The sequence below is a fragment of the Zosterops lateralis genome (assembly GCF_965231275.1).
Source record: "Zosterops lateralis genome assembly, chromosome: 13".
NCBI lineage: Eukaryota > Metazoa > Chordata > Aves > Passeriformes > Zosteropidae > Zosterops > Zosterops lateralis.
In genome coordinates, this window is record NC_139773.1 from 239,396 (window position 1) to 264,464 (window position 25,069).

The 25,069-nt window shown below is 41.1% G+C and overlaps 1 protein-coding gene across 3 annotated transcripts in view; it reads right to left on the reverse strand.

Moving 5' to 3' along the window:
* Positions 1-483: 483 nt before the first annotated feature.
* Positions 484-25,069, reverse strand: part of DAPK2 (death associated protein kinase 2) — a 44,048-nt gene continuing 19,462 nt past the window's right edge. Inside the window, exons 5-14 of one of the 3 annotated variants that reach the window (XR_014591072.1) lie at positions 20,159-20,297; positions 17,998-18,127; positions 16,851-16,899; positions 16,151-16,177; positions 12,336-12,488; positions 10,934-10,979; positions 6,028-6,117; positions 5,771-5,851; positions 5,072-5,244; positions 484-1,555 (exon numbers count right to left, since the gene is read on the reverse strand). Coding sequence is in view for 2 of the 3 variants with exons in the window: in XM_083870999.1 (XP_083727125.1) it covers positions 9,487-10,050; positions 10,934-10,979; positions 12,336-12,488; positions 16,151-16,177; positions 16,851-16,899; positions 17,998-18,127; positions 20,159-20,297 (1,108 nt within the window). In the remaining variant the exon portion in view is untranslated. Of the gene's footprint in view, positions 5,245-5,770; positions 5,852-6,027; positions 6,118-8,297; positions 10,051-10,933; positions 10,980-12,335; positions 12,489-16,150; positions 16,178-16,850; positions 16,900-17,997; positions 18,128-20,158; positions 20,298-25,069 lie in introns of those variants that run through there. The other 2 variants (XM_083871000.1, XM_083870999.1) reach the window with 2 other exon arrangements.

Sequence of the window (25,069 nt, forward strand, 5' to 3'; positions counted from 1 at the left end):
AGGTTTGGCCATCCCCCAAAAGCCCCCTACCCTTTGTGCCCCAGTTGGATGAGGTTTGCTCTATCACTTCATCAGGTTCCCAATCACTTCCAGGTGATGGTTGCCTGCCAGCCCTGCCCCATAACAAGGTGCACCTGATCCACTTTAACTCCTCTCACTGAAGCACACAAGTTGAAAATTATGTATTACCTACCATCTGAGCACTGAAGTTGTTAAAAGTTTGACGTTTATGTGAAGATGGAGTAGACATTTACATGAACAATACAGAATGTCACTCAGTTACAGTGACTATATAGAAATGAGAGAAGAAACAAAAGCCTCCGAGTTCTTTGAGTCTCAACTGGACATTGTTAAATGTTTCCCTGCACATACAAACTCCTTGATTTACATACAAATATAGATAGGAACAATACCTCTTATTAAAAGAAAAAAGGAGCAAGTGAAAATAAATGGAGTAAGACAGCACAGAGGCGAGGAGGGCAACAGTAGTGTTATAAAAGAATTTATTTAACAATTTTACTAAAATTGAATTGTAAGGCCACAATAAAAACTGACAACATCAATCATATGTTGAGTGGACAGGTGGACAGCATCAATGGTGCTTTCCGACCTTGCCAAGAATGCTGGATTTCTGATGTACAGTTTTATAAGTTGTTTTTTTTTTATCCAGAGGCTACGATTATTGAGAAAGTCCGAATATTCATATATTTTTTGTATTCCTGGGCTTGGTTTGAAAGGAATTCAGGTAAGTCCCAAAAGTTCCCTGGACTTCTTCTTTGGGGTGCAGATGAAAATCCGAATTATTCATGTGGTCCTGAACTTTGGTTTCCTGTGAGCCCAGAGGATCTTCCTGAGTTCCTTCTCAGGGTGCAGGTGTAGTTTGTCCTTCAAGATTGATATCAGGCTCTTAAGTAGATGTAAAGTAGACATTCCTCCTAGATGTATGGGCCATATCCAGCCAGGCTTTGCTGTTTCTGTTGCAAATGAGGTACTCTACAGTTGCAAAAGGGTCCGGGAACTTTGGAGAGGTCCATGGTAGTTTTTTTAATAGTCCATACTTTTTAATACAACAATTTTATACGCGAATTTATATTTTATCTCTATTACAATAGCACGCACAGAGCTCCTGGGCTCGGCAGTCGCCGGGCTCACCTCGCTGCCGAGGGTGCGGGACACTGGGCTGCGCTGTGAGGACCTCGTCCTGAGGGGGAACCACTGTCCATCGCGCCCATCAAGCCCTCTCGGGCCACAAGGCGAGCCAGTGCCACGGCGGCGGCTCCTCCGCAGCCCCAGAGCGGCCCTCCCCTCACCTCGCCCCGATCAGCCCCCCTCACCCCCAGCGGGCCGTCACTGCGGGGCAGGGGCGGCACAAATCCGCCCCGGTGCCGCCGGCACGGGCCCGCTCCCTGCCGCTGCCCTGAGGTGCTGCCTCTTCCCACCCTCGGGGGATCCGTGGCTGCGGCTCGGGGACACACACCCGTCCTCCTTTCCAATATTTTATTAGCAAATCACAGTAACAAACATCTCTGCTATTTTTGACAGTCTGTACTATTTCCTGGCACAAAAAAAAAAAAAAAAAAAAAAAAAAAAAAAAAAAAAAAAAAAATCAGTGTTTCTCGTAAATAAAAATATATGTAGATTAAAAAACATCACCAGTAAAATAAGAATAAAAATAGCCAGATAGCCATACTTTAATAGAAACATTTGTGGGGGTTTGTGGTTTTTTGTGTTTACTTTTTTTTTTAATTGTGCTTTTTTTTTTTTCCAGACTATGACTTATTTTTTCTCCAGGTTCCGTCCTGCAAAACAGAGTAATACATAGGAAAAATATTTTTTTTCTCCCAGCAAAGCAGATTTTGTAACACAAATTCTTTTTTTTTTTTTTTCTTTTTTTTTTTTTTTTTTTTGGGCCCCTTACTGAAAGACACCTCTAGGTGTTTGTTCAAAACACACTGGTGGTGAATATTAGACCAAACAGACCAAACCCTGCATGGAGCAGGTGTCCTGCCAGTGCTGGAAGCAGCAAAATTGCACTGTGTCTCCCTGAGAGGGCTGAGCTCCACCTCATGGTACAGACAGGGCGATGAACACAGAGACCACCACAGGTGCAAAGACACTGTAAAGCTTCCTAATGTATCACCAACATTAGTCCTGAGATCAAGAGATTCTACACTCCCAGTATGCTCCTACCTGGAAAAGTCAGGGAATAGTTTGGCTGGACACGAGTGCTGCGTGTTGTGGTTTCTGTGCAATGAAGTTGTTTGGGAGCCATGTAGAGTCAGCGAGTGCCAGAGAGAAAGGCCTGGCCTTAGCTCACCTGGGCACAAAGATGACTGAGCAGTGAGCTGTCTGTAATGTCTTTGTTAAAACACCACCTTCCATCTTTTTATAAAGGTAGAATTAATAAGCCAGAGCTTCACGCAGCCTTGCATTCCTCTGTCTGCCTTTCTGTTGTGTCCCATCTTTCTCAATAGTTGGTAGGATTTCACATGAGAATGACCCCATCTCCATGAGAGCGCAAACCTGATCCAATAACCTAACACCTATTTTAACCAGGGCTTAATTTTCAGAAATGTAATTTACATACACATCCCACAATATCAAATTTGAAAACCAAACGTGTTTTTAAAGTCCAGAAATTCAGAAAAATACCACTGACTTGGAGTCTGTTTGGTTTTCCACATCCTTGAGAAAGCAGGAAGCAAAATTTGGTAGGTAAGATGGGCAGCTTTTTATCCAAATATATATTTTTAATGTTTTGTTTATGAAAGATTCCGTCCAGATGCTGCCATGGTTTAACCCCAGTTGGCCACTAGGCCCCACACAGCCCCTTGCTTACCCTTCCCCTGGCCCTGGCGGGGAGGAGAATTAAAAAGCAAACCTCGAGGGTTACTTTGAGATAAGAACAGTTTTGTAATTGAACTAAAGCAAAATATAAAACTAATAATTAATAATAATGGAAAGGAAAAGAGAGGAATAAATCCCAGGAAAACTAAGTGATGCACAACACAATTGCTCACCATCCACAGCCCAATTCCCAGCCCCTCCTTGAGCAGTGACCTGTGGCTCCCAGCCAACTCACCCCAGTTTACATACTGAGCATGACATTCCATGGGCTGGAATATCCCTTTGACCATTTTGGGTCAGCTGTCCCTGGCTACAGTCCCTCCCAGCTTTTTGTGCACCTCCTCACCAGAAGAGCACGGTAAACTGAGAAGTCCTGACTTATGGTAACCACTACTTAGCAACAACTAAAACATCAGCATATTATCAACAAGATTATTTTCATACTGAATCTAAAACACAGCACTGTACCAGGTACTATTCCAGCTTAAATTAGGATACAATGAAACCTCAGGTTTCCCTGTTACTGCTCTGTCTTAATACATATATTACTGCAACACTTTTTGAGGATTCTGTCTCAAGAATTACACAGAAAGTTCTGAAATACACCTTTTAATTGAATATGAAGAGAAGCCCATGCCTTACACCTTATCCCTTGACCAGCACACATCACAGGCTATGGCAGCACAAGATATGAAATAAAAAGAAATTAAAGAAGTAGTATAAAAATGCAGTGCAGTATTTGCAGAAACATTCACTCTCCAGCTTCCACAATTCATATATTCACATTCTTTCCTTTCCTCCAACTTTCCCAGCCCAGGATCACCTACATGTCCCTCTCAAACTCATTCCTCTCCACTGCTTTTTTCCTCCCACCCCCTCCTTCATTTTATGTTTCTTTCATCAAATCCTACGATCTGCCTCTCTCCTCCCAAGCTTATCATACATTTCCTTCCTTTCAAAGAAGTAATTTCTTATCAACTGCATTTTAGTCTCTAACTAAGCAAGGATACAAAGTTACAAATAAAAGCAGCATATTTCTATTTCTTTCTTAGAAACTGGAAGCCATCGAAATTAAGCTGATACTAGTTTTCAATGCCTTCTACTCTAAAACCTCAGCCTAGAGGTGACAAGTGCAAAGCCAAACAAAATCAGTTTCCTCATCCATCTATAGTTGTTTCTAATAGACTTGCTTTTTGATTTTTAATCCATTAAATGGCAAAATAAATAGGAACTTCTAACAGCAAATACATTTAATGAAAAAATACCCTAGTCAATGCACATTTTTTTGGTACCAATTGAACAGTACTGGCTTAGAAACTCATATAGTTAAAATGATGCAACTTCCCTGTGCAAAGATGTTACATCAATATCAAAGTGCTTATTTCCTCTATTTTGGATACAACTCCCTGAATAAAAAAGAGATGTCTGCAGTCTGGGTTACATGTAAACAGCACCTATACAAATAGGCGTTAACAAGTCTCCAATTTGCTGACAATAAATAATATTGACAACTATAATGCCTTTTTTTTTTTTTTTTTTTTTTTTTGGTGAGGCATCCTGTCATCATTCTGTGAAAACTTTATATTTGGGTGCAGGTAAATCACTATAGAATTTTTTTCACTTTGTCATCCAAAAATTCCCTTGGCCTATCTCAGTGCCACAGTCAGTTGTACTCACACTGACAATGGAGTTGTGCTAATCCTCACCCAGAGATAATGGCCAGAGCACAGTTCTTGTTGCATTTCAGAAGTATTTACTGCCAGGTTCACAAAATCAAAGTTATGCTATGTAATGGCATTGTGATTTTCTCTTCAGTGACAGCAATAACAGAGTACTGCACACAGTTAACAAAACCTGTCAGATATCTGCCATCAAATATTTATGCTATTAACAAATATAAAAATTGCATTTACAAAAATCTTTAAGACTCACTAGCGATTTCCCTGACTGAAATAATAATGCATACAGTCTTAACCACTGTGCGGAAAGTGAATTATTCTACAGTAAAAGATTATCAGTAGAAACCCTAGACCCTGAGTACAGTCGACATCAGAAATAGACTGAAGTATCACTGAAACACTCAACAAATAAAAGTACTCCAACTGGTGCTTGTGGCTGTAGCATTTCCATGGGAATCTTGATTCCCAATTTTCTAAAATGATCAGTTGGTATTTAAGACCATCATCCAGTTGTTGGTGTAGTTTGAGAAGCAAGAAGTATATACCAAGGGGCTCAGACAAGAAGTCGAAGTCTGCTGCCAGGGCTGCTTGCTTCAGCAAGGATGAAAGGTTCCTGTCTCCTGCCCATGGAATTTTCATCACATTATGATATGCTGCTTCTCCTCTGAAGAGGGACTTTTCTTTATGAAAGATCCTCACTGTCACTTTCACAGTTTCTCTGAAACAGAAAGGCCACAAAGTCTCTGTAGTGTAAATGAGATACCATGCTCTTAAACATGCTGTTCCAATATTATCAGTATCATCTACTGAGAAGAGCAGAGCTAATAGAGCCCTCACAGTTTCACTCCAGAAAGTCACAGGCAGTGCCAGAGTCCTCCACCCTCCATCACAGAGCTGAGCACAAGAGCATTGAGCTCCCCTGTGACTGCTCGGATCTCGGTCACACCCAATGGTCACTGCCTGTGATCCAGATATCATCTGCAGGCTCTTTGCTGCTCCTTTACACAATAAATGTGCTTAGCCCCTTGGAACTCTATCAAGCCACTGGGTATCCCTGCACAAGATTCCTGTCACAGTAACAGAACATACAGCAGTATTAAAGACAAATGATGCCATGGTCCCATCTGGTCTCCCACTCCAAGCCACTGCTGTCCTGTTGGGCTGTGCATCCATGTAAGGACAGCAAAAATGACTGCACAGTAAGACTGATTCTTCTCTTCTTCCCATGTGAGGAATGTACCTACCGAACTCTCATCTTGTGTCCAGATCTTCTTCACCAGCGAGCGCGATAAGTGGTTGCACAGTGAAACAATACGGTACGAAAGCTGTGCAGAGAGGGAGGAAAACCAATTTGACTACACATATCCAGTGCAGACATATCCAAACACATTTCATTAATTTACTGCTTATTAAAAATTTACATTCAAGCTCTATCTTGCCCTCTGATCCCACCAGGCTTGGGAAGCCACATGTGAGAAGGATTAAAGGCTCACTGTCATACCTTCCATCGCCTTCTAGCGTATTGCCTTTTGAAATTTTCCATGTTAACAACAGATGATTTCCGAACCAAAGCCTGTTGCTTGTCCATAGGCTGGAAGATAAAAGGGCAATTTTATTGTTTAGGTCTCTTTGGTGCATAAAATATGCAAGATACCTCATGTGGAGCTGGCTGAAAGAAAGCTGGGGAAGCTGCAGATTCATACAGGTAGAAGCAGAAGAAAAAGAAATCTACCCCACTCTGGGCCTAGACAGGACCCTTTTGATTGTAAATAAAATCCTAAAACTAGCGAGTGCTAAGGCTATGCTTTTACTTGGTAAAGTTACTAAGGTGCTTCTTGTACACACCTGCCCCATCTCCTTTTTCTCTGGATGACATCACTGTAATAAAATGGGACAAATGTAGCTGTCATGTAGTATTAGTGACAAGGATACATGCTATCTGAGAAAACTCCAGCTTTGTCCTTTAACCATAGCTAGAGTATGAGAGCACAAGGTTGACACCCTGGCAATAAAATAATTGCAATATCTGACCATGGAAAAATAGGAACAAAAAAGAATACAAATCAGAATTCAGACATGTGCCTAGCATTTTGGATGTCAACCTGGTGTAAAGGAACAGATGTTCCACAAATCCTGACACAGTCCTTCTGAAAGGAAGCACATTTCAATTCCAAAAGCACATCAAAATTTGCATAAACCATAAAATCAAATCTGACAGATTGAGAGGGAAAAATGATTCAAAACCAGATCAGGCAAGAGTGAAAAGAGAAAGGCCAGGAATCAGCCCATCAAAGAGTATGCAGTGACCACCATTCCAGCTGTTCTGATCTGCATAAGTAGGAGGTGGATAACACAGAAATATTTGTACTGAACTGGACTGGAATGCAACCAGGCCATGCACTTAAAACAGCAAGAGTACCAAAGGAGAATGGAAAACACATCAGTGAGGATTTAAACATCTTTTTCAGCAAAATAATTTAAAATGTTTGAGACAACAAATTCACTTTTCTCATCAAATGCTGTAGGTTTAGCATTTTTGCAGGTATCTCAGCAGCACTTCAAGGAGCTAAGCTATCAGGTGGACCTTCTTCTCATTTAGATGTACACACCTTTTGCATTCAACAGAACCGGGAGAGTTTAAGCATTAAATACAATTTACTCATGCTGCAAACAGCCAGCATGGTGCAACAGGCAAGCAGAAATCAATCTGAAGTGGAAAAAATGTCACTGGCTAAATGTCAGCTGTACAATCATTATGAAAAATCTCCCAGTGCCCTTTCAGCAGCAGAACCATCACCGACTTTAAATAACTCACTTTACTGCAAACTGCTAATAACCACCTCTCCATTTTAAGTACCCTACAACCCAATGACCTTGTCATTCTCTCAATCATCAGGATCTCTTCTCAAAGGCAGTGTGTGATTTAGCCTCAAGGACTGAGTCCCAACAACATTATCCTCAGCCAAACATGCTCAGGAACTAGGGGGGCCTCATTTAATGCTCCTTCTCATTGTGTCAGTGCATTTGTTCATAAAGAGAATCGATATGAACGAAGAATATGAGATCATGGCTGAGGGGAGGCAGACTCTTTCTTGAGAATGTTTTCTGCAAATTCTAACTCTCACTAGGCTTTAAGTTACATTTTAGGAATTAAAGCTCTCTCCCCCTGACAATAAAATCCTGTGTTCCAGTTCCCCTGGACAGTTTTTAATGGGTCTTCCAGCTCAAAGGAACTTGCAGAAGAATTCTGAAACAACAAAAATGGAGACATGCAAAATTCTCAATACTATTTGTCACAGTAGAGCCCAGTTCTCCCCAGCCATCAACGCCAGCTTGCCAGGGTCACATCCTGGCTATCTACACCACTTTGAAGCTTTTGAAAAATTCACATATTGTGCCAAGAACGATGCCACAGAGAGCACATGCAGTTTCCATCCTCCTTCAAGTACAATGATGGGAGCAACAATATCCCAAGTGAACAACAGTTTTCATGACTCTGAATTTGCATCAACCTCTGCATATCTTTGTGACGACATGGCAGTAATGGGTCAACTGTACTCTTCAAAAATTGGATGAGAAGCATACCTATTTTATCTCTTTATCTCAAAGTAGGAAACATTATTCTTAATCATGTTAGGAACAACAATTCAGTTTATTTAGGTCATTAACTTCTCTGCAAAAGGAAGAGGAAGGAGGGGCAGTGAAAGATATATGCTTATGTATATTTCACTCTAGCTGGACTTGAGCTATTATCTCACTGATTCTTGTAGAGGCAAACAGTCATCTTGCAGCAAATGCCCACAGAAACTTGGAATCTTTTTCAGTCACTAACCACCAGGGAACAACTGCATCCTGCATAAATAATTATTTATTGTGTTCAAAAATGAGATTAGTACATCTGTGTATATTAATACAGTATAACCAAATGACTTCTTTGAAAAACAAGACAGGGCATGATTCAAGGTTGGATCAACTTTTCTTTTACTTTTTAAAACCTAAGAAGAAAAAATCTTTATAGCAAGAACACTAGTCTCAAATGCCACACCGTAGATTAAGTTAGTTGTAGCTTTGTAATTTTCACTGTAGAAAAAAAAACAGAGGACTATGTTATCACTTAGTCACAAATTGACATTTGCACTGCAAATTACACAGTCATTTGATCATTACAAATTCCCAAGGGTGTCTTTTGAATAAGATTGCTTTGGTATAGGACAGGAAACTCAGCTGCTGATTAATCTTTTAGTTTAAAATTCACCTTACCTTTGATGGTAAGAGTTCACCCTGCACAACTGGCTTAAACATTAATCCTAACATTCCTCATTGGCAGCCATTTTACAGAGAATTTCCACAGTACTAGCTAAATGTTAAATTACTACACCATTTACTTTATTTTACAGGACAGATTTAACCTTTGTAAATATTTGTCTCATAACATGTATAGAACTGCCTGCACCAGGGCTACCCAACTCTTTCCTTCAGCTAACCAAAGATGCTATCAGGGGATTTTTATTACTTTCCAGGCACCCAATTTCTAGTAAGTACAGACTGACTTATTCTTTATTCCACATTATTTACCTAGTAATCTCTAGGAACTGTAATACGTGATGCAGAGTAAAATATAGGCAATACCAAAGGCTTTGGCATTAGATGTCTGTATACCACTGTGATAATCTTATTCCTGCAAGTTCAGACACTGAACACAGAAAAAAAAAAACCCAAACAACTTCAACACTACAAGCCACTGAGAGATTATGGCTTTGGTCAGCAGCTTGTACAATACATCAGAACTTATACTTTAATTCTAGGTCATGTTTTTCTGTAGAATCTATGCACTGGAATCTTTGTAAACTGATGTACATTGAAACAAGCAAAAAACCCTGCACTTAGCCTGATCTCCGTGTTACTGATGGGATTCTGTCACATCAAGATTCAACTCTTCAGGGAATTCTTCACAGCAAGATCAATTTAACAGCTCCATTAGTGATTCATTAATATCTTTGTCAAAGTTTCCATTCACACAAACTTCATTTCCCAGCTGAAAACTGCTCATTAAATCCTGTATCCACTTGAGTTCCTCAGAAAGTTCCTGTCTGAGGGATTCATACTGGCTCTGCAGCTCAGCGTATTTCCCACACATGCCTGTGAGACTGGCACCAACAGCCTCAATATCATTGTGCAAATGCCTTCTCAGGGACTCCGTTTTACGGTATTCATATTTCAGCTGGGACAGCTTGTGTCTCACACTTTCACCCTCTTCTTTATACCAAGCTTCTTTCTCATTATAAATGGAAAGCAGAGCATCCATGTCCTCCTGCAAGGAATTGTGGGATGCAGCCAAGGTGCTGAAACCCTGTTCCACACAGGAAATGTCCTCTACAACATGGGCAAAGTGCTCAAAGTTGATGTAGGTGTTGTTGGGGGGCATGCTCGAATGGCACTTTATGGTGTACTCCCTCAGGCGTTTTGTCTTCAGCTGTGTGTTCTCCACCTTCTTGTTTTCCTGGACTTTGGTTTCATCTTTCAGCTGGTGAGTCGTCAGACAGAGGAACCAATATTACTGAACGTTTACAAGACTGCAGCAGTTCAAAAGATCTACACAAAGCATGCAGCCTGGGCTTCCACAATGCTGGGAGATTCTTTTCTCACAAAGGTTTTCCTTCATGCATTTGATTAAAAGAAACAAACACCAAACACCCAAGCCCAGAACTGAATGTGACAATTGATGTGCATTCATTCCAATGTGGTAAGTCCAAAGAACAGGGCTGCAACTTATTTTCATGCTAACTTTAGCAATTAACAGTGTTAAAGCTATCAATATTTGTATGAGGAAAACCAACAACCCTAAAACCATTCCAATTAATGTTCTGTGCAATGCAAAGCAAAAACTGAATTTCAAAAATCCTCATTAGTCATGCTGAGACTAGCTAAATGTATTTTCAATAAGAGACTTATCCACAAAAGCAAGCAACATTTATGATTAAAAAATACATACAGACACACAAATGTAAGCAAACCAGAACGTGGGATACAGCAGTTCTCTCTTCAGAGAAATTATATTTTCCATACTGATTGCAGTCAACTCTCAATTCAAGAAAGCACTAAAGCCAAGACACAGTATATGCCCATGCAAACAGAGAAGAATGGAAAAATGCAAAGCTCAGTCCAATATGGGATACTGTAATGTGCAATAAACACAGAGCTTTATTACTCTCTTTTTGAAAGTTATGATAATAAAGGACGTCATTTGCAGAAATCCAAGGATTTTTCCCAGTACATCTCTTTGAGTCATCCAGCATCACAAAGTACTTAGAGGGCAATTTTCCATTTAACACACCAGTAAGAGTGAGAATATGATCTCTGCCTTGCTCATGGAAAAAACAAAAATATTTTTCTTTATTCAGTCTTACCGTTATCCATGGATGAGACAGAGCTTCCTGAATTGTAAGCCGCTTCCTGAAAAACAACACAAAAAGTCTCCGAAGACTTGAATGAGAAACACTTGGTACAGAGGTCCATTGACCCACACTCCTCCCAGGCCTCCTATGAAGCATTTATCAGGATAATTCCAGGACAAACCCTCATATTTCAGGGTTATGTTTCTCCCTGAGGCACACCACTTCCATGCAGTTTAGTTACTGTTCTAAACTTCAGTAGGTAACTGTCCTTACTCCACACAACTTCCAGTCTTATTTCATCAAAATCTACCTGTACTTTTGTGCACCCTTCCATAAAAAGTAATAGAAGATTCCTTTGTTTTGTTCATCCAACATGTTTAGAAAATACATTCTTGCTATACACCTTTATATGACTGTGTCTGAACCAACAGTAATTATACCAGAGGTAATCAACAAAGTTGTCCTTTGGAACACAGTATTACAATACTGCAGAAGCTGTTGTTTCCTGAAGGCAACATTTCTGAGAGGAATACTGCAATCAAAGTGGATCAAACCTAACTTCCTTCTGCATTGCAGCAGTTTGGTGAACAGCACATTAAGAGCACTGAGAATCGAAACACAGCATTGCACAAGGCACCATGTCTGTACATGGGACAAATACCAACAGCACTGACTTCTCCTTGGAGCTGCTAGACCTGTGCAAAACTCTCATCAAACACCTACTCTACCCCACATGGAGGCCTGAGGATTTGCAGAAATTGAACAGCTCCTTCCTTCTCTCTCGTAGCTATTTTCTCTCCTAATGAAGCCATTAGAAAGAATCACAATGGTCTGACTTTTCTTGAGGACAAAGAAGGTTACACGGAAGGAGATGCTACTTCCATGGGCACTTTATTAAAAGCAAGAAAAACTGGAAAAAGAAAGACTGTGGTTCCTGTAATCTGGGAACAAAGATCTGCATAGCTGTCACACAAATGCTAGGTGACTGCCACTGATACAGAGACTTAGAACAACTCCATATCAGCACACGATTTTTCTGGCATTACATGACTAGGGCATATTCTGGGATGGTATCACCTCCTTGGAAGTAGTTCATAAGAGACTGAAATAGTGGAGCGGTTGTTACCCTGAGCTCAAGATTGTGCACACCATTTTCAGCCTTTCAGCTACACCCTACTGTGCCAGCTTGACTCAGGTGAGAATTCATTCCTGAACATGTCATTTAGCTGAGGAGATTTGGTTCCTCTCCTCAGGGTTTCTGGGTGCAGTGATTAACTTGGGGCACAGCAGCATCCTCCTATCTTGAGCTTGACTGGCAATACATGCTGCAAGAAAAGCTTTCTCACTTGTAATGCCACATTTCACCAGGTTTATTTTAGAGACAAACGTGTCTTTCCTGTATATATTTGCTTACCGTGTATCTTTCACCAGTAGTTTCTGAATAAAGTCTTTTGCCAGATCACTAGTATTGCTGAAAAATTCTTCATCAAAATCATAATTCACAGCTGTGATGTTGGCAAGTGTTTCTTGTTTAGTTTCTCCAAGGAAAGGTGATGCACCACTAAGCCTAGATAAGCCAGAAAGATGAATCAGTTGGAAAAATAAGCAGCAGAAGTCCCCTAATGAAATTACAGCGACTTCCTATACTCTTAGGACATTTATGGCTCTTGTGTTGAAGCAGCTCTGCCATGTAGGAAAAAACAGGGCCAGCTTTGTCTCACTATAGCTGTGGTTATGAGCTAGACTTGTATGGAAAGTCTCTAGTGCAGCACTAACGCATGCACACAGATTCTCCTCTCCTGAGTGTCTCATTGAAGTCATTGCTAATCAAACTAGAAAAAGTTTCAGCTGAGGAGAGTCTCTATCCCTGTGAGCCCACAAAGACCACCAGGCTGAAGCTTTTATAACCTTCAAGCAGATAATGTAGCGTTTCTATAGTTTTTCTTCAGGAAGGAAAAGCTCTGTCTCTACTTCTTTTCTCTCTGCAAAGCTGCTGATGAGTTCCTGCTACAGTGGGTTCAACCAAGAGACCTTTCTCAGCTGGAAGCAAAATGTAATGTATGATCAGAAGCCAGGCATATGGCCTTGCCTAGGAACCAGCTCCACTGGAGAGGCAGAGCCATGCTGCTCAGTAAAAGGAATCCACAAGCAAAAGGGCTTTGGCTGCTATAAAATCCAACTGTTTCTGAACAACACAAAATTTCATTCTCTTCGCACCCTGTTCCAAATTCAAGGATATAATGGAGACAGCATCATAATAAAATGCCATTTAGCAGCAATCTTGATCTAAGAAAAAGCTTTCCTCCTGCTTGACCTGTCAGCTGTGACTGTCGATCTTCATCTTTGATGACTCTGCACCTCTGCTCCATAAAACTCGTGTCAGAACAGAGTCATCCCAGACCTCTCCTGCCCTGCCTTTCCTCCAGGCTCCTCCTCCCCCAACACAAAGGGATGCAGACTTGCAAAAGTCGGGTTTACGGGAAATGTTATTTATACCAAGGAGCTTGACCTCCCTCCTTTTTTATAATCTTCTGGGCTATTATTGTGCTTATCTACTATGTCCAGCTTTGATAACACAGTTTCAGGATGCAGCAGGCTCAAAACAGGACTGCAGCAAACCCCAGGGAACTAAACTGAGGTTTTGAATACTAAACTATTTCCTTACACGATCCCACTTTCAACAGACTTTTTACCTTGTCTGTATTGCCACCACCAGGTTGACTGGGAATATTGGGAGATAAGCAGAAAGTTAGATGGGACCACCCGAGCCTTTCAGCCCAATCCCCAGCTACCACGTGGTTTTATCCACAGAATAAACACTCAAGTGCATAAACTGCTTCCTTACCCTTCTAGAATCATACAACACCACTAAAGCATCAGACAGCAAGAGAGCATGAGTGAGGTCCTCCAGCTGTCTTTGATGCAGTAAATTTAATCTCATAAACCACAGTCAGTCTCAATTCTTAAGGGGTTTTACGTACTTCCTCTTAAGCCTTAGTTCCATTTCTGCTGGCTACAAGCAGACATCTCTTTACAGACCATGGGCTTTGCTCCAAAACTGAAGCTTGGAAACCTGCCCCAGGGCCTTGGTTTCTTTTCCCTTTCCCCAAATTATGTGGTGAAACAGCTGTAATTCCACCTTTTGGCCCTTTGTTGGAAGCTAAAATCAACAGTGCTCTATGCTCTGATTTCTTTTTTTCTCTTTGGGACTCAGTTTTGAAACTTGTGAAATGGGACAATTCTCAAATCCTAATATCCAATGCAAATGACGTTTGTCATATCCTGACTCAGTGCCTGTAAACATGAACCAGCAGACCTCAGTAATAAAACCTTTACAACTCATTGAATCACTCCAGAGTTACTGAATTGAGGACTTGGATGCATTTTGATCTCTACACCTGATGATGACATCCATTTGATTGCTGCCACATTTGCTGAAGTAAGTGGTATCACAGACACACCTCACTTGGAACACTTCTAAGCAAAAGGCTTTAAAATTAGGAGAATACAAGTTGAACACATGCAAATTTCTAGTTCATAGACTATCATGCAAACTGATCCTTTCCATCGTAAAAAGCATGCTCTATTTTTCTGATAATTTGTAAGGAGACATTTTTCTACCTTAATGACCACAGCAATCATTAGTAGCCAAGCAGGTAAAACAGATCTCCTGCACTGGATGCAGTACAGGAGTTGCTCTCTTATTCTGCCCCAGCACAGTATAACAGGAAGACTTGAGGAGCAGCTGTCTCTCTGCATCACGAATCACATGCTAAGTGATGCATGTGCACCTGCATGCAGGTGTTTAACCTCATGCTGCTTAACCTCAACTTCTAAGTTTTCTCTCATCAAACAGGAACACCCATTTTACAAATTCACAAAGTTTAATGTCCTGGCAAGTAAAGGTGTGTCAGTGCAGACCAGAGTGCTGATAAAAAACAAGGGTCTGGACAGTATTTTAAATCCCTTTACCTGAGCTTGGGCTCAACCAATACCCCAAACTTTTCTTTGCACTGCAGAAAAGAAGGGAATTTCTTGCACTAGATTTGATTCCTCAGACCCTATCTCTTTTTTACAGCTTTTGGGGTATAACCCTTGTGTACAGGCCAAAATTTATTTTCCACACTAAAAAGACAGTCCTTCTCCTTCAAGCCTCTGTACTTGTCCTGACTCCTGAGCCGTGTAGTGCAAATCCATCTAATACAAGAGTCCACCTTCTTCAAGCCTGGCAGCAAGTCATTCCTCTGAACATCACAAGGAACAGCCAAAGTCGAGGGTGCAACATTCCCAGCAATCAGTGTCCACTCCCTGCTCCCCAGGAGCCACAGGATTTCAGTGGAAGCAGTTAGGGTCAAGGATCACCATTCACTCCTGCAATTCTCATGTCAAGTGAGAGGAAAAGCAGTGAGTGCTGTTCCTCTGTTGTATGCATCCACAAGCAGTCTCACAAGCAGTTTCCCAAATTGTCAAGCTCCATCTTAAAACTCTAAACTGCTTGTCCCCAGATGCCCTCAGAAACTCATTTCTTTGAGAGCCTGAGCATAATTCCCTCCTTTTATTTATTCATCACCAGTTGACACACTTTTCTTCTAAAGAAAATCTGTATCTACAAAGCGTTCTGTGATCTATTTTCCCTTTATGCTTCCTGACTATAATGATAACCACAACCAACTTTTGCCTTACTAGCTTTAACAAACCCTTTTATTTTTGTCCTATAAGTTGAATTCTCAGTTCCCAGAGTCAACTTCTCTGCTCCTCTTTTGGCTTAAATTCACCTTTTTAAAATGGGTGACCTTATTTATGCATAGTAATCTGGACTGCTGCCTTTACAAGCAAATAAAAACTTCCCTGTTCCACCTGAAATAACCGAACTTGTAAATGAGACTTACACTTTCTGTTTCTATGCTCTCATGCTGGTAGCTCACAGTCATTCCAGGAGCAATTAATCCTCTTGGCTTTTCCATTCTCTACCATTTGGAACTGACAAGATCCCATAAAATGCAGAAACGTCCAGTGATGCCAGGGGCACTTTTTTTTCCTTCTGCTCAGGAGGCCCCTCATTTTTTACTCCTTATTTTAAATTGAAAAGGCTGCAGGATAGCTCCTGTTCTTTAGAGAAACCCTTGCCCATGTGTGCAGGTCCCTAAATGACTGAAGAGAAGAACTCTTCCGTACTAGTGCAACAGAGCTTTAGGAACATTTCTACAGGAATGAATCTTTTGTACTCACAGTATGTAGGTGATGACTCCTATGCTCCTAAAAAACAAAAGACATTAATTGCAGGGGTTCTACATGACCAGTATTCTTCCTAATGTGCAGAATACACAAAAGTCAATAGTAGCTGCAACAGCGGTAGGAGAACCATTGTGGCTTTAGATAACTGCTAACATCTCTTATAGCATGGAGTTTTGGGGAAAAAAATAACTTCACATATAACATTAAGTAATGTGAATATTTGAAGTCTCTGTGTATTTCTACTCAAGTGGGTACACATGAAACACAGAGGAGCAGGAGCAGGATGTTTGATTTGGGGTGATCTCTTTTGCCTGCCTTCCCAGCAGGCAACATTAGTACACAGGCCTCCTCTGCATGAAGGGCTGTTATAAATAAAGCTGTCACAAGCTCTGCAGGAAGATGTTTCCTTCTCAGAGTGCTCCTCTGCATGGACAGTGGCAAACAGTCAGCTCTGGAACTGCCATCACTCCAGTTTTTCAATGTAATTTTGCAAAAATTAAGTATTTATCTTTTAATTTAAAAGAATTTTAATTTAAAAATGGAATGGCAGAATAAAGACTCATTAACTATATTTAAGTTTCTTTGCTGTTGTTGTTGTTTTTATTTGTTGACGTGCAATGGATTATATTAAGAACAAAATAGGAAAAAGTAGAGTAACCAGGGAAGAAAAGTACAAGCACAATAAAAAACTTACCACATGTCTGCAGCTAGTCCAAGTGGTTCATAGTTTACAATTTCTGGAGCTGTAAGAAATATTTAATCAAACAGCAGCAACTGAAATAATGAAGTTTTAGTAGGCTGGAGTAGCAGGCCAAGAAAGGGGGAGAGGAAACAGTTAGGTACTGAATATATTGTTTATAATTTTACAGCCCAAATAGGAGTTCAAGTTCACAGCTGTTCAGAAGAGATTATGTAGAGTAACTTGGAGCATAATGCAACTCAAGAATAAGGGTAAAACAGACATTATATAGTAATTATACTGCAAATTATAAAAAATAAAAAATTATTTCCCCTCCCAAGAGTGTTGCTGCCCCTCAGTATAAGCTTTTGTTTTGTTTTTTTAACTGGTGCCATTATAGCAAGTTTGTAAAGGCCAGTCAGAATGAGCCCTTGAGCAAGAGATTGAAATTACTTGCCAGACTACACAGCTATCCATGTCAAACTCTATTATCTTTATAAGAAACATTTCCTCATTGGAAAACATCCCTATATAAGACTGCATGCAAGAGAAAAGAGCAAGGGTGAAATAAGTTGAAAAAGAGATCTATGACAGGCTGTGTTTAACTGGAATATTAATTACAATTCTCTACCCAGCCCCCAACAAACCCCAAAATAGAAACTAATAAAAAGAAGTAGGATTAACCAAAAATCCAAGCAAGACAGATCAGAATTATGACTGGTGAGGAAGAAAAAGAGAGCCACATGGAAAACTGTAAGGCGAGATGAGGGGGCTCAGCAGGTGTACAGCATGAGGTAGTTTTATTTACAAACCATGAGAGATACCCACGTAATTGTGCATTCATGTACCACAATACAGAGCTCTACTTACACCAGGCAACAGAAAAAGATTATAATTTGTATATGCAGAGTGTCACAATCTCAATCCTGAATTTACATCTCTAAATATTTATTTGGCAGCAGTCAAGTCTCACAGGAGTAGCACACCTGGTTTACAGAAAGCACCTTTGCCTATTCCAGAAAAATAATGTAAACCTCTAGATTTAAGTGGCTTTGACAGAAGTAAGATTTAAACTACTTCTATCCCTCAATTTTTAACTTTGACAAGATGTCGCAATTTCCTCTGGAACTTGCAGTTTAAGACAAAGGACCATGTAACTCACCTACGAATTCTGGAGTTCCGAATATGTTTTTAAAATCAACTCCATCTTCTATTTTGTGAGCCAGGCCAAAGTCAATGAGTTTGATGTGTGGAATAGGGATATTCTTGTCTAGAAGCATAATATTTTCAGGCTACAAATAACAAAAGATAGATCTATGTTATTAAAATATTAATATCTTGGAAAGTAACAGAGTTTTCAAGTGCTTTTTTTTCCTTTGCATATACATCACCATAGAACAAGCAAAACATACCTGTGGTTAACCATTTACAGTTCATTTGATAGAGGTAGCAGGTAGCTGAAGCAGTTCAGATGTTTGCAGACAGAATGCTAATGCCTGGCCCTGAGTGACAGCTGCACAGCACAATATTTGTGCTGACAGCAATTTTACTGATCCGTTCTTGGAATTTACACTTCACAATATTTGCCCAGTTGACTCTATACTGTATTGTAAGCCAATGGAAGATGTTTTGTTAAATGCTGAACCTATTCAGGGAAGGAAAAACTAACTTCTCTATGAAACTAAATTCACAGCTGCAACAAGGCCAGGAAAGATCCAGGATTTACCAGCTGAGCAGTCCAGAAAATGCAAAGAGTTGGGATCAGAGGTCCTAGATCATATATGATAGCAAGCTATTAAAAGAACATGTAGCATTCCTCACAGCATTGTAAGAAAAAGCTGAAGCTTGAACCATGAAAGCAAAACTAACATGTTTAACCACAGACTTTCCTTTTTTTACCAGATACATTATATTCCAAAAAGTTCTTTCTTCAACTAAATTTCTTAGCCTTAGCTACTCCCCACCATGGCCCTAATTCACAGCTTTCAGAGTAAACTATGGGCTCAATTTATCTCCCATGATGAGCTTTGACACATTAATCTGTTATAACTTAATCACAAGTTCAAAGGCAGCAGTGAGAGAGCCTGATTCCCTGCTGGCAGCTGCCTGCCCTTTCCACGGCAGAATCTAACTTGGGAGCTGCTCCTGCCAACACATACTCTCAGTCAGAGCTGCACTGGGAAGCAGAGCATATGAATAATTTATTCTCATAGTCATTGAACCAAGCATGTTTTAGCCTCAGGGTAACAAGTTTGGTTTTCTTCCATGGATCTAGGGCAGATATGTTCATCATAGACACATAATGTAAGCTTCTTTAGAACAGACAGAACAGACTGAAGTGGAAAAAGTCACTACCACTACCTCTTGGAGGACTGTTTTATTCCTTTTATTCCTTAAGTGGTATAAACCATTGTAGCTCCACAGCATCCAATGGAGCCCTGGAGTCAAGTGATGAGATAACGATGAACCATACTCTATCTAATCAGATCGCTGCTTAAAAATACATGTCTAATTTAACACTTGCTAAACGCCACACCTGGTCCTTTTATTTGATAGTCACTATAATGGAGGCTGTTAAGCTAGACAGTGTTAATACAAACACACTCCCCTGGAGAGAAACCAGACAATAATATAAACATGCCCCCTTAGAAAAAGAGCAGTTATGCCAGACAGAATATAAACACAAGCCCCTAAAGGAGAAACCCTGGCAAACAGCTCTTTATGTTATGGTGAAGAAATGTGTTAATCGGTTATACCTCATTGGTTCTTTTTTACCCCAGCTGATTTTTCCCGATCCTTCCCCTGATCGGTCCCTTTCCCAATTCCTCTTCCCATTGGCCACGTTGTGAAACCCCTCTCTATAATCCCTCTCTCCTGGGACAAGGGACCTTCTTTTCCTGTGGACTTTGTGGAATAAAGAAGCTTTCCTGGAGTTCGGAAAGACCTTGTCTTCACTTTTAGTCCTGCGATAGCCGGGGTGGCAGCCTCACAAAGAGTAAATCACTGCACTTAATAGTGCACCTGAAGACTGATCACTTTGCACGTAAGGGTGCACAAAGAGCTGAATCATTCTCTGCCTGAGAGTGCCTGTGCCTCGGTTGATCTAGGTGTCTTTTTAAAGATGCTTCTAGCAAGGAAGGTCACGGCACCTTCACCACCGGACCAGACCGCAACACACTATCAGTTAAATGATTCTTTACTTATGCTTTCTGATTTCTGTCTTGCAATTCTTGCACCATTTTCATTGACCACCTGACATTACTGGTATTAAATATCAAAATTAACAGCTACAGATCAGCCAAATCCTAAATCAACATCTTTACCTTTAGATCAAAGTGAGCAATTTTCTTGGAGTGAAGGTAATTCACACCATCCAAAATCTGCTTAATGAACTTGGTTGCTTCCTCTTCACTCAAAGACTCCTTCTGTGCCAGGAAGTCAAAAAGTTCTCCTCCAGAAACCCTGCAAAATACACCAAAGAACATCCTGTTATCTCCTGCACCATAATCCATAAAGTGTAAGCACAGAAAACTAAAGCAGCGAAGAACTTCAATACAGTTAGAAAAAGTCTACTCCTGCAGACAATCATGGGTTTTGTGTTCTAGTCCCAGGTGTGCCCAAACTTCCTTTTGACTTCAGCTCTCTTCCCTCTAAATGAAGGACTGGCTTTTTCATTCATGCTGCAAGAATCACAAAGGACCAGAACCAGAGTTACATTGTTTGCTGAATCCCCAGACATGCAACTATTTCGAAAGGTCAACTTAACCACTTCAACAGCTATTTTTCAACATTTTCGTTTTGTATGAACAAGCTGTAAGAGTCAACAACTGCTGAAGAATTACTTTTCTTAGCGGTTGCCATCATAACCTGTGGTTGAGGAAAATGTGCCAACAGTATCTCTTTTTTTCCAGCACAGCCATTATCCTGTTCTATTAGAAATTCTTGCCTGACATAACTAATAGGAAGAATTTCTTTGCTGCTGAATTTTTTAAGAAAAAAGCAGACTGTAGCAGGCTGGAAGGTAGCAAAACCAGTTTTCCCAAATCAAGGAAGTGCTCTAAATTACTATGAGTTTTCTCATCAAAACTGAAATCCATTCCACTCTTATTAGTATATAAGACTTTATTTTAATTTCTGCACGTTCTACTGAGAGTCCCAGTGCTATTTTTCTGTTTATCTGACACAAGAGGACCTAAATATTGAATTAGACATTGTCTGCAGCTATTATTCATGATTATGCTTACATTTATTGTTCCTAGTCATTAATATTATTGTTTTATTCTCATTCAGAGTCACTTTTGGGGGCACCCACAAAACAGTTGTTACTCTTGGTGCACCACCACCTGCACTCAGAGTGCAAGCAAAGGACCTAAGAGACACTACAATCATTTTGGAAAACTAGCTCTTGGCCCTGTTGCCCAATGAACTGCCTGTCAAAACACTGTCAGGTAGAAATGCTTTGAGTTCCTCAGGTACTGTGAGTCACAAACAAGTTAGATACACTGGGTGCTCCAGAGGTCTTTGGGGAATCACTCCTCTGACACCAGGTTCCTACACAACACTGGTGCTGACAACATGGTGATTCTCTATTCTGCCTCTTTCAGAGGAAGCTACTGTCAACAGCTACAAAATCTGCAAGGACAAGACCACTGTAAGCAAAGACAGCATGTCAAAAGCCACAAAGACATTTGTGTCTTAGCTTCCCCTGCTGTTCCTGTGGGTGACACCTCACTTCGTTGTTCCAGAGACTTACACTGGGCATAGTGACTTGCCCATTGATTACTGGGTATTTTTTCACACCTCTCACATAGTCGGAAAGTTTTCTAAGCAATGTCAGGCAGGACTCTTCACCTGGGCAGAAGTCACTTGATGCTTTAATTGTTACAACTAAATGGCTGGCAAACAAAAATAGGCTTATATGACCCAGAAATACATTGCAACTGCTGTCTTTGGCTGCCACTTTCTCCTTCTATTCAACATGTGAGACTATTACTTGAGCTCTTCATTTTCTTTTCTAGGTGATACCTACCAAGGGTCTGAGCACTACCATCAACCTTTCTGGACAGGTTTTGTTGTACCCTGTACAACAGAGAACACTGTCTCCTTTCCATATTGTAGTAGGTTTAGAGGCCTTGGTTCAGTAGTGCAACAATTACTACAGACTACTGTGACAAACCAGTACAGAAATCTGTAAGAGAAATCTGGAGTCTCTTGGTGAAATCTGTGTATAGTGAGCAGACAAGTCCTGTATATTTAATGATTTCTATTCAGAGTGCACTTAAGCAATCACCCCTGGCAGATACTCCATCCGGTCATCAGGAAGCCAGTTGGACTGGGGTGTGTTCTTTGATTTTTCTAGAATGTAACCACATAGGCACACTGTTCTCTCTTCCTCTTTTACCCTGCAAAATCCCCTTGGTGATTGTTTCTTAAGTTGGACTCTTTAATCTCCCTGTGGCCAGACAACAGCCCAGCCCCAGTCCTGCAGAAGTAGGTTCCACTTCAGGAGACCTCCCAGGCTCAGCCACTTTGGCAGAGCCCTTCTGCTCTGCACTGAGTGTTCAAGGAAACCTTCCTGCTTGGAGGAAAGTGGCAACTCCCTTCAGAGCAACCTCCTTTGCTGCACAAGCAATGTTAGAAAATAGTTCAGCTGCCCAGACTGGAGCTACTTTAATTCCCATTCTCTCTTGCTGCCTCAAAGGTATGCACTTAAAATAGCTGGGTCAGCTGCTCAGGGCACACCAGGGAGTTTGCCCCAATGGCAACCTCACCAACATCCTGGGCAACCAGCTATGCCCAAGACATGACTGGAGAAACTTCAGCCTGCAAGAACAAGGAGCACAGAATATTTACTTGAGAGCTCCTTGATGTATTTTTCCACTTCTCTTTAGTTTACACTAACCTTGAAGGAGGCTAGAGAGGGGGCTTTCCAAGCTACAGAATACAACATAAGATACAACACAAAAGTAAAGGAAACAAACAAACAAAAAAGATTCAGAGAGCTCAAAGTCTCTTCATTACTTTATTGACAAAAGACTTCCTTCTACAATAACCACATAAGCATTTCATTTTCTGAAGATCAGAGATGGGCATACATGAAAAACACTATATTAATCTCCAGTATCTTGAGGTATAACCTAAAACATTGGCCTAGGCTGTAGAGATCTTAAAAGAGTAATCTAAAGGAAAATTCGGTAGAAGAGATATGATGATATCTCATTAACAAAGTCTCAGGCTTTAAAACCAGGCTTCAGCAAACTGTACCTAGAGAGTGGTAAGCAGTTTATTGCAAGATCATTCTTATCCAAGTTATACACCTGAATTCAGAGAAACCCTCAAGGCGAAGAGATTTAGTAATCCCAAAACCAGCCATTATGGAATCACAGAAAAAACCCCAACACTTCAAGTATTAATTCCTTTGCAGTAAAACACTCATAGCTGCATCAAGTTACATTTGAACATTCAGGGAGGTTTGTTTTCTAAATGCAATTTAGAAATTCTGCAAATGCTCATTTCTCAACTGTTACAGAATTCCTTCCTCTGGTGCCATCTCTTGTGGAGGCCCCTGCCTCTGAAGAGGACACTGAAAGAGTCATGCACCCTGCACTCCCTTGGAGAGCAGACAGTGCATGAGCACCCCCCAGCTTTGGATTGGCTACCCCAGTTCTGTTCCCTGGTTGGTCAGTTCTGTATCCTTCCCTTGATTGGTCCAAGTTTCAATCCCCTAATTTGTTTATTAATGTTCTCCCTGATTGGTCCCTTTCCTCAGTTTCTAACCCTATTGGTTGTTGGTAAAACCCCACCCCCTTTGGTAGGTGCATAAAACCCTGACAGCCGAGCCCTTTGGGGTCTTCGGTTCGATGGCGGTGCTGGAATAAAGAAGCCTCCCAGAGACCATCCCTGGCTCCCTTGTTTCCTTCTGCGCCGCTTGGGATCACCCCCCCCAGGAAGAACAGCCTCCAACAGCTAAAGCCTTGTCCGGACTGATAGTCTTGGATTTCACAAAAGAGCTGAAATCCACCGAGGTGCCCTGCGCCACCTGGGCTGAGGCTGCCTTACTCAAGGCAACTTGCTAGGGAAGGTTGCTGCCCTCAGAAGAGCTAGCCGGAGGCAGAGGCGGGTGGCGATAATCTCTTTCCTTTTACCATGTCAACATGGAAGCAAGCAAATTATTCCTTTACTTTTCCTTTGATGTCCAATAAAAGACAAACAACAACACTGCCTTACTTCTTGGATAGAGCTGTTTTGTGTACACAACCCTGACACTTACCTGTAGAGGAGTCACTGGTGTATCAATCCAACCCGCCTCCAGGCTGCTTCTGCTTGGGAAAGCAGGCTCTAGGCAGGGCCCGGGACACAGGGAACAACACCAACACAGAAAGCTGTGGGGAGCAAGTCCCTGGACAATGCACAGAAGGAAAGAGAAGCTATGTGCCTGCCAAACTGCACTTCAGAGCAATGGACCTGGCAATGCTCTTGAACAGGAGAACCAGCACCTGCCTAACTACCCCCTCTGAAAAGAGGAGATAGTTTTGCCAGCACTGTGAGTATAAGAGAGGGTCAACATTTCAGATTAATCCTCTTTTAAATACCAGGGCAGCTTATTTAATTACCCAGCAATACTAGGGCCATTCTTTTGAAGCTGAAGTTCACTGTAGATTACCATAAGATTAGTTGGCCAGGTGCTTTAACACTTTCTTTGATTAACAGCAGGGAATATGAGACTCTGAGAGCAGGGTGTCAGAGAGGAAGAGATAATCTATTTACAGAGAGAATTGAATTAACTTTATTACCATTACCAATTACCATCATCCTCAATTTTTATACAGCAGCTGAATGAAGAGGCCTTAATTAGGTCAACATTCTGTTGCATGCAGACTTTTACAAACTGCCATATGCTACATCCTGACAAAAGGACCCAAAATGTTTCAGGCCACATGAGGACAGGAAAAAGCAGAAGGCAATGAAACAGGAGGTTGCTTTAGCTCAAAGTAGTCATCAGTGAGAAAGAGCAAGCTCCTTCCCTGTCTTCCAGAGCCTGGCTACAGAGACCAACATTTGGCCATAGATGAAGTTAACAGATGCTCATCATCACTCATATGTCATCTTCCAGCAGTCACACTAATCTCCAGGAATGCTCCCTGGCCTAAATGCTGGCTCCCCTGGAGAGCTCTCTCAGGAACAAAAGCCTCATTGCCTGGATTCCATACACAAGGCCCAGGCTGGTGTCCTAG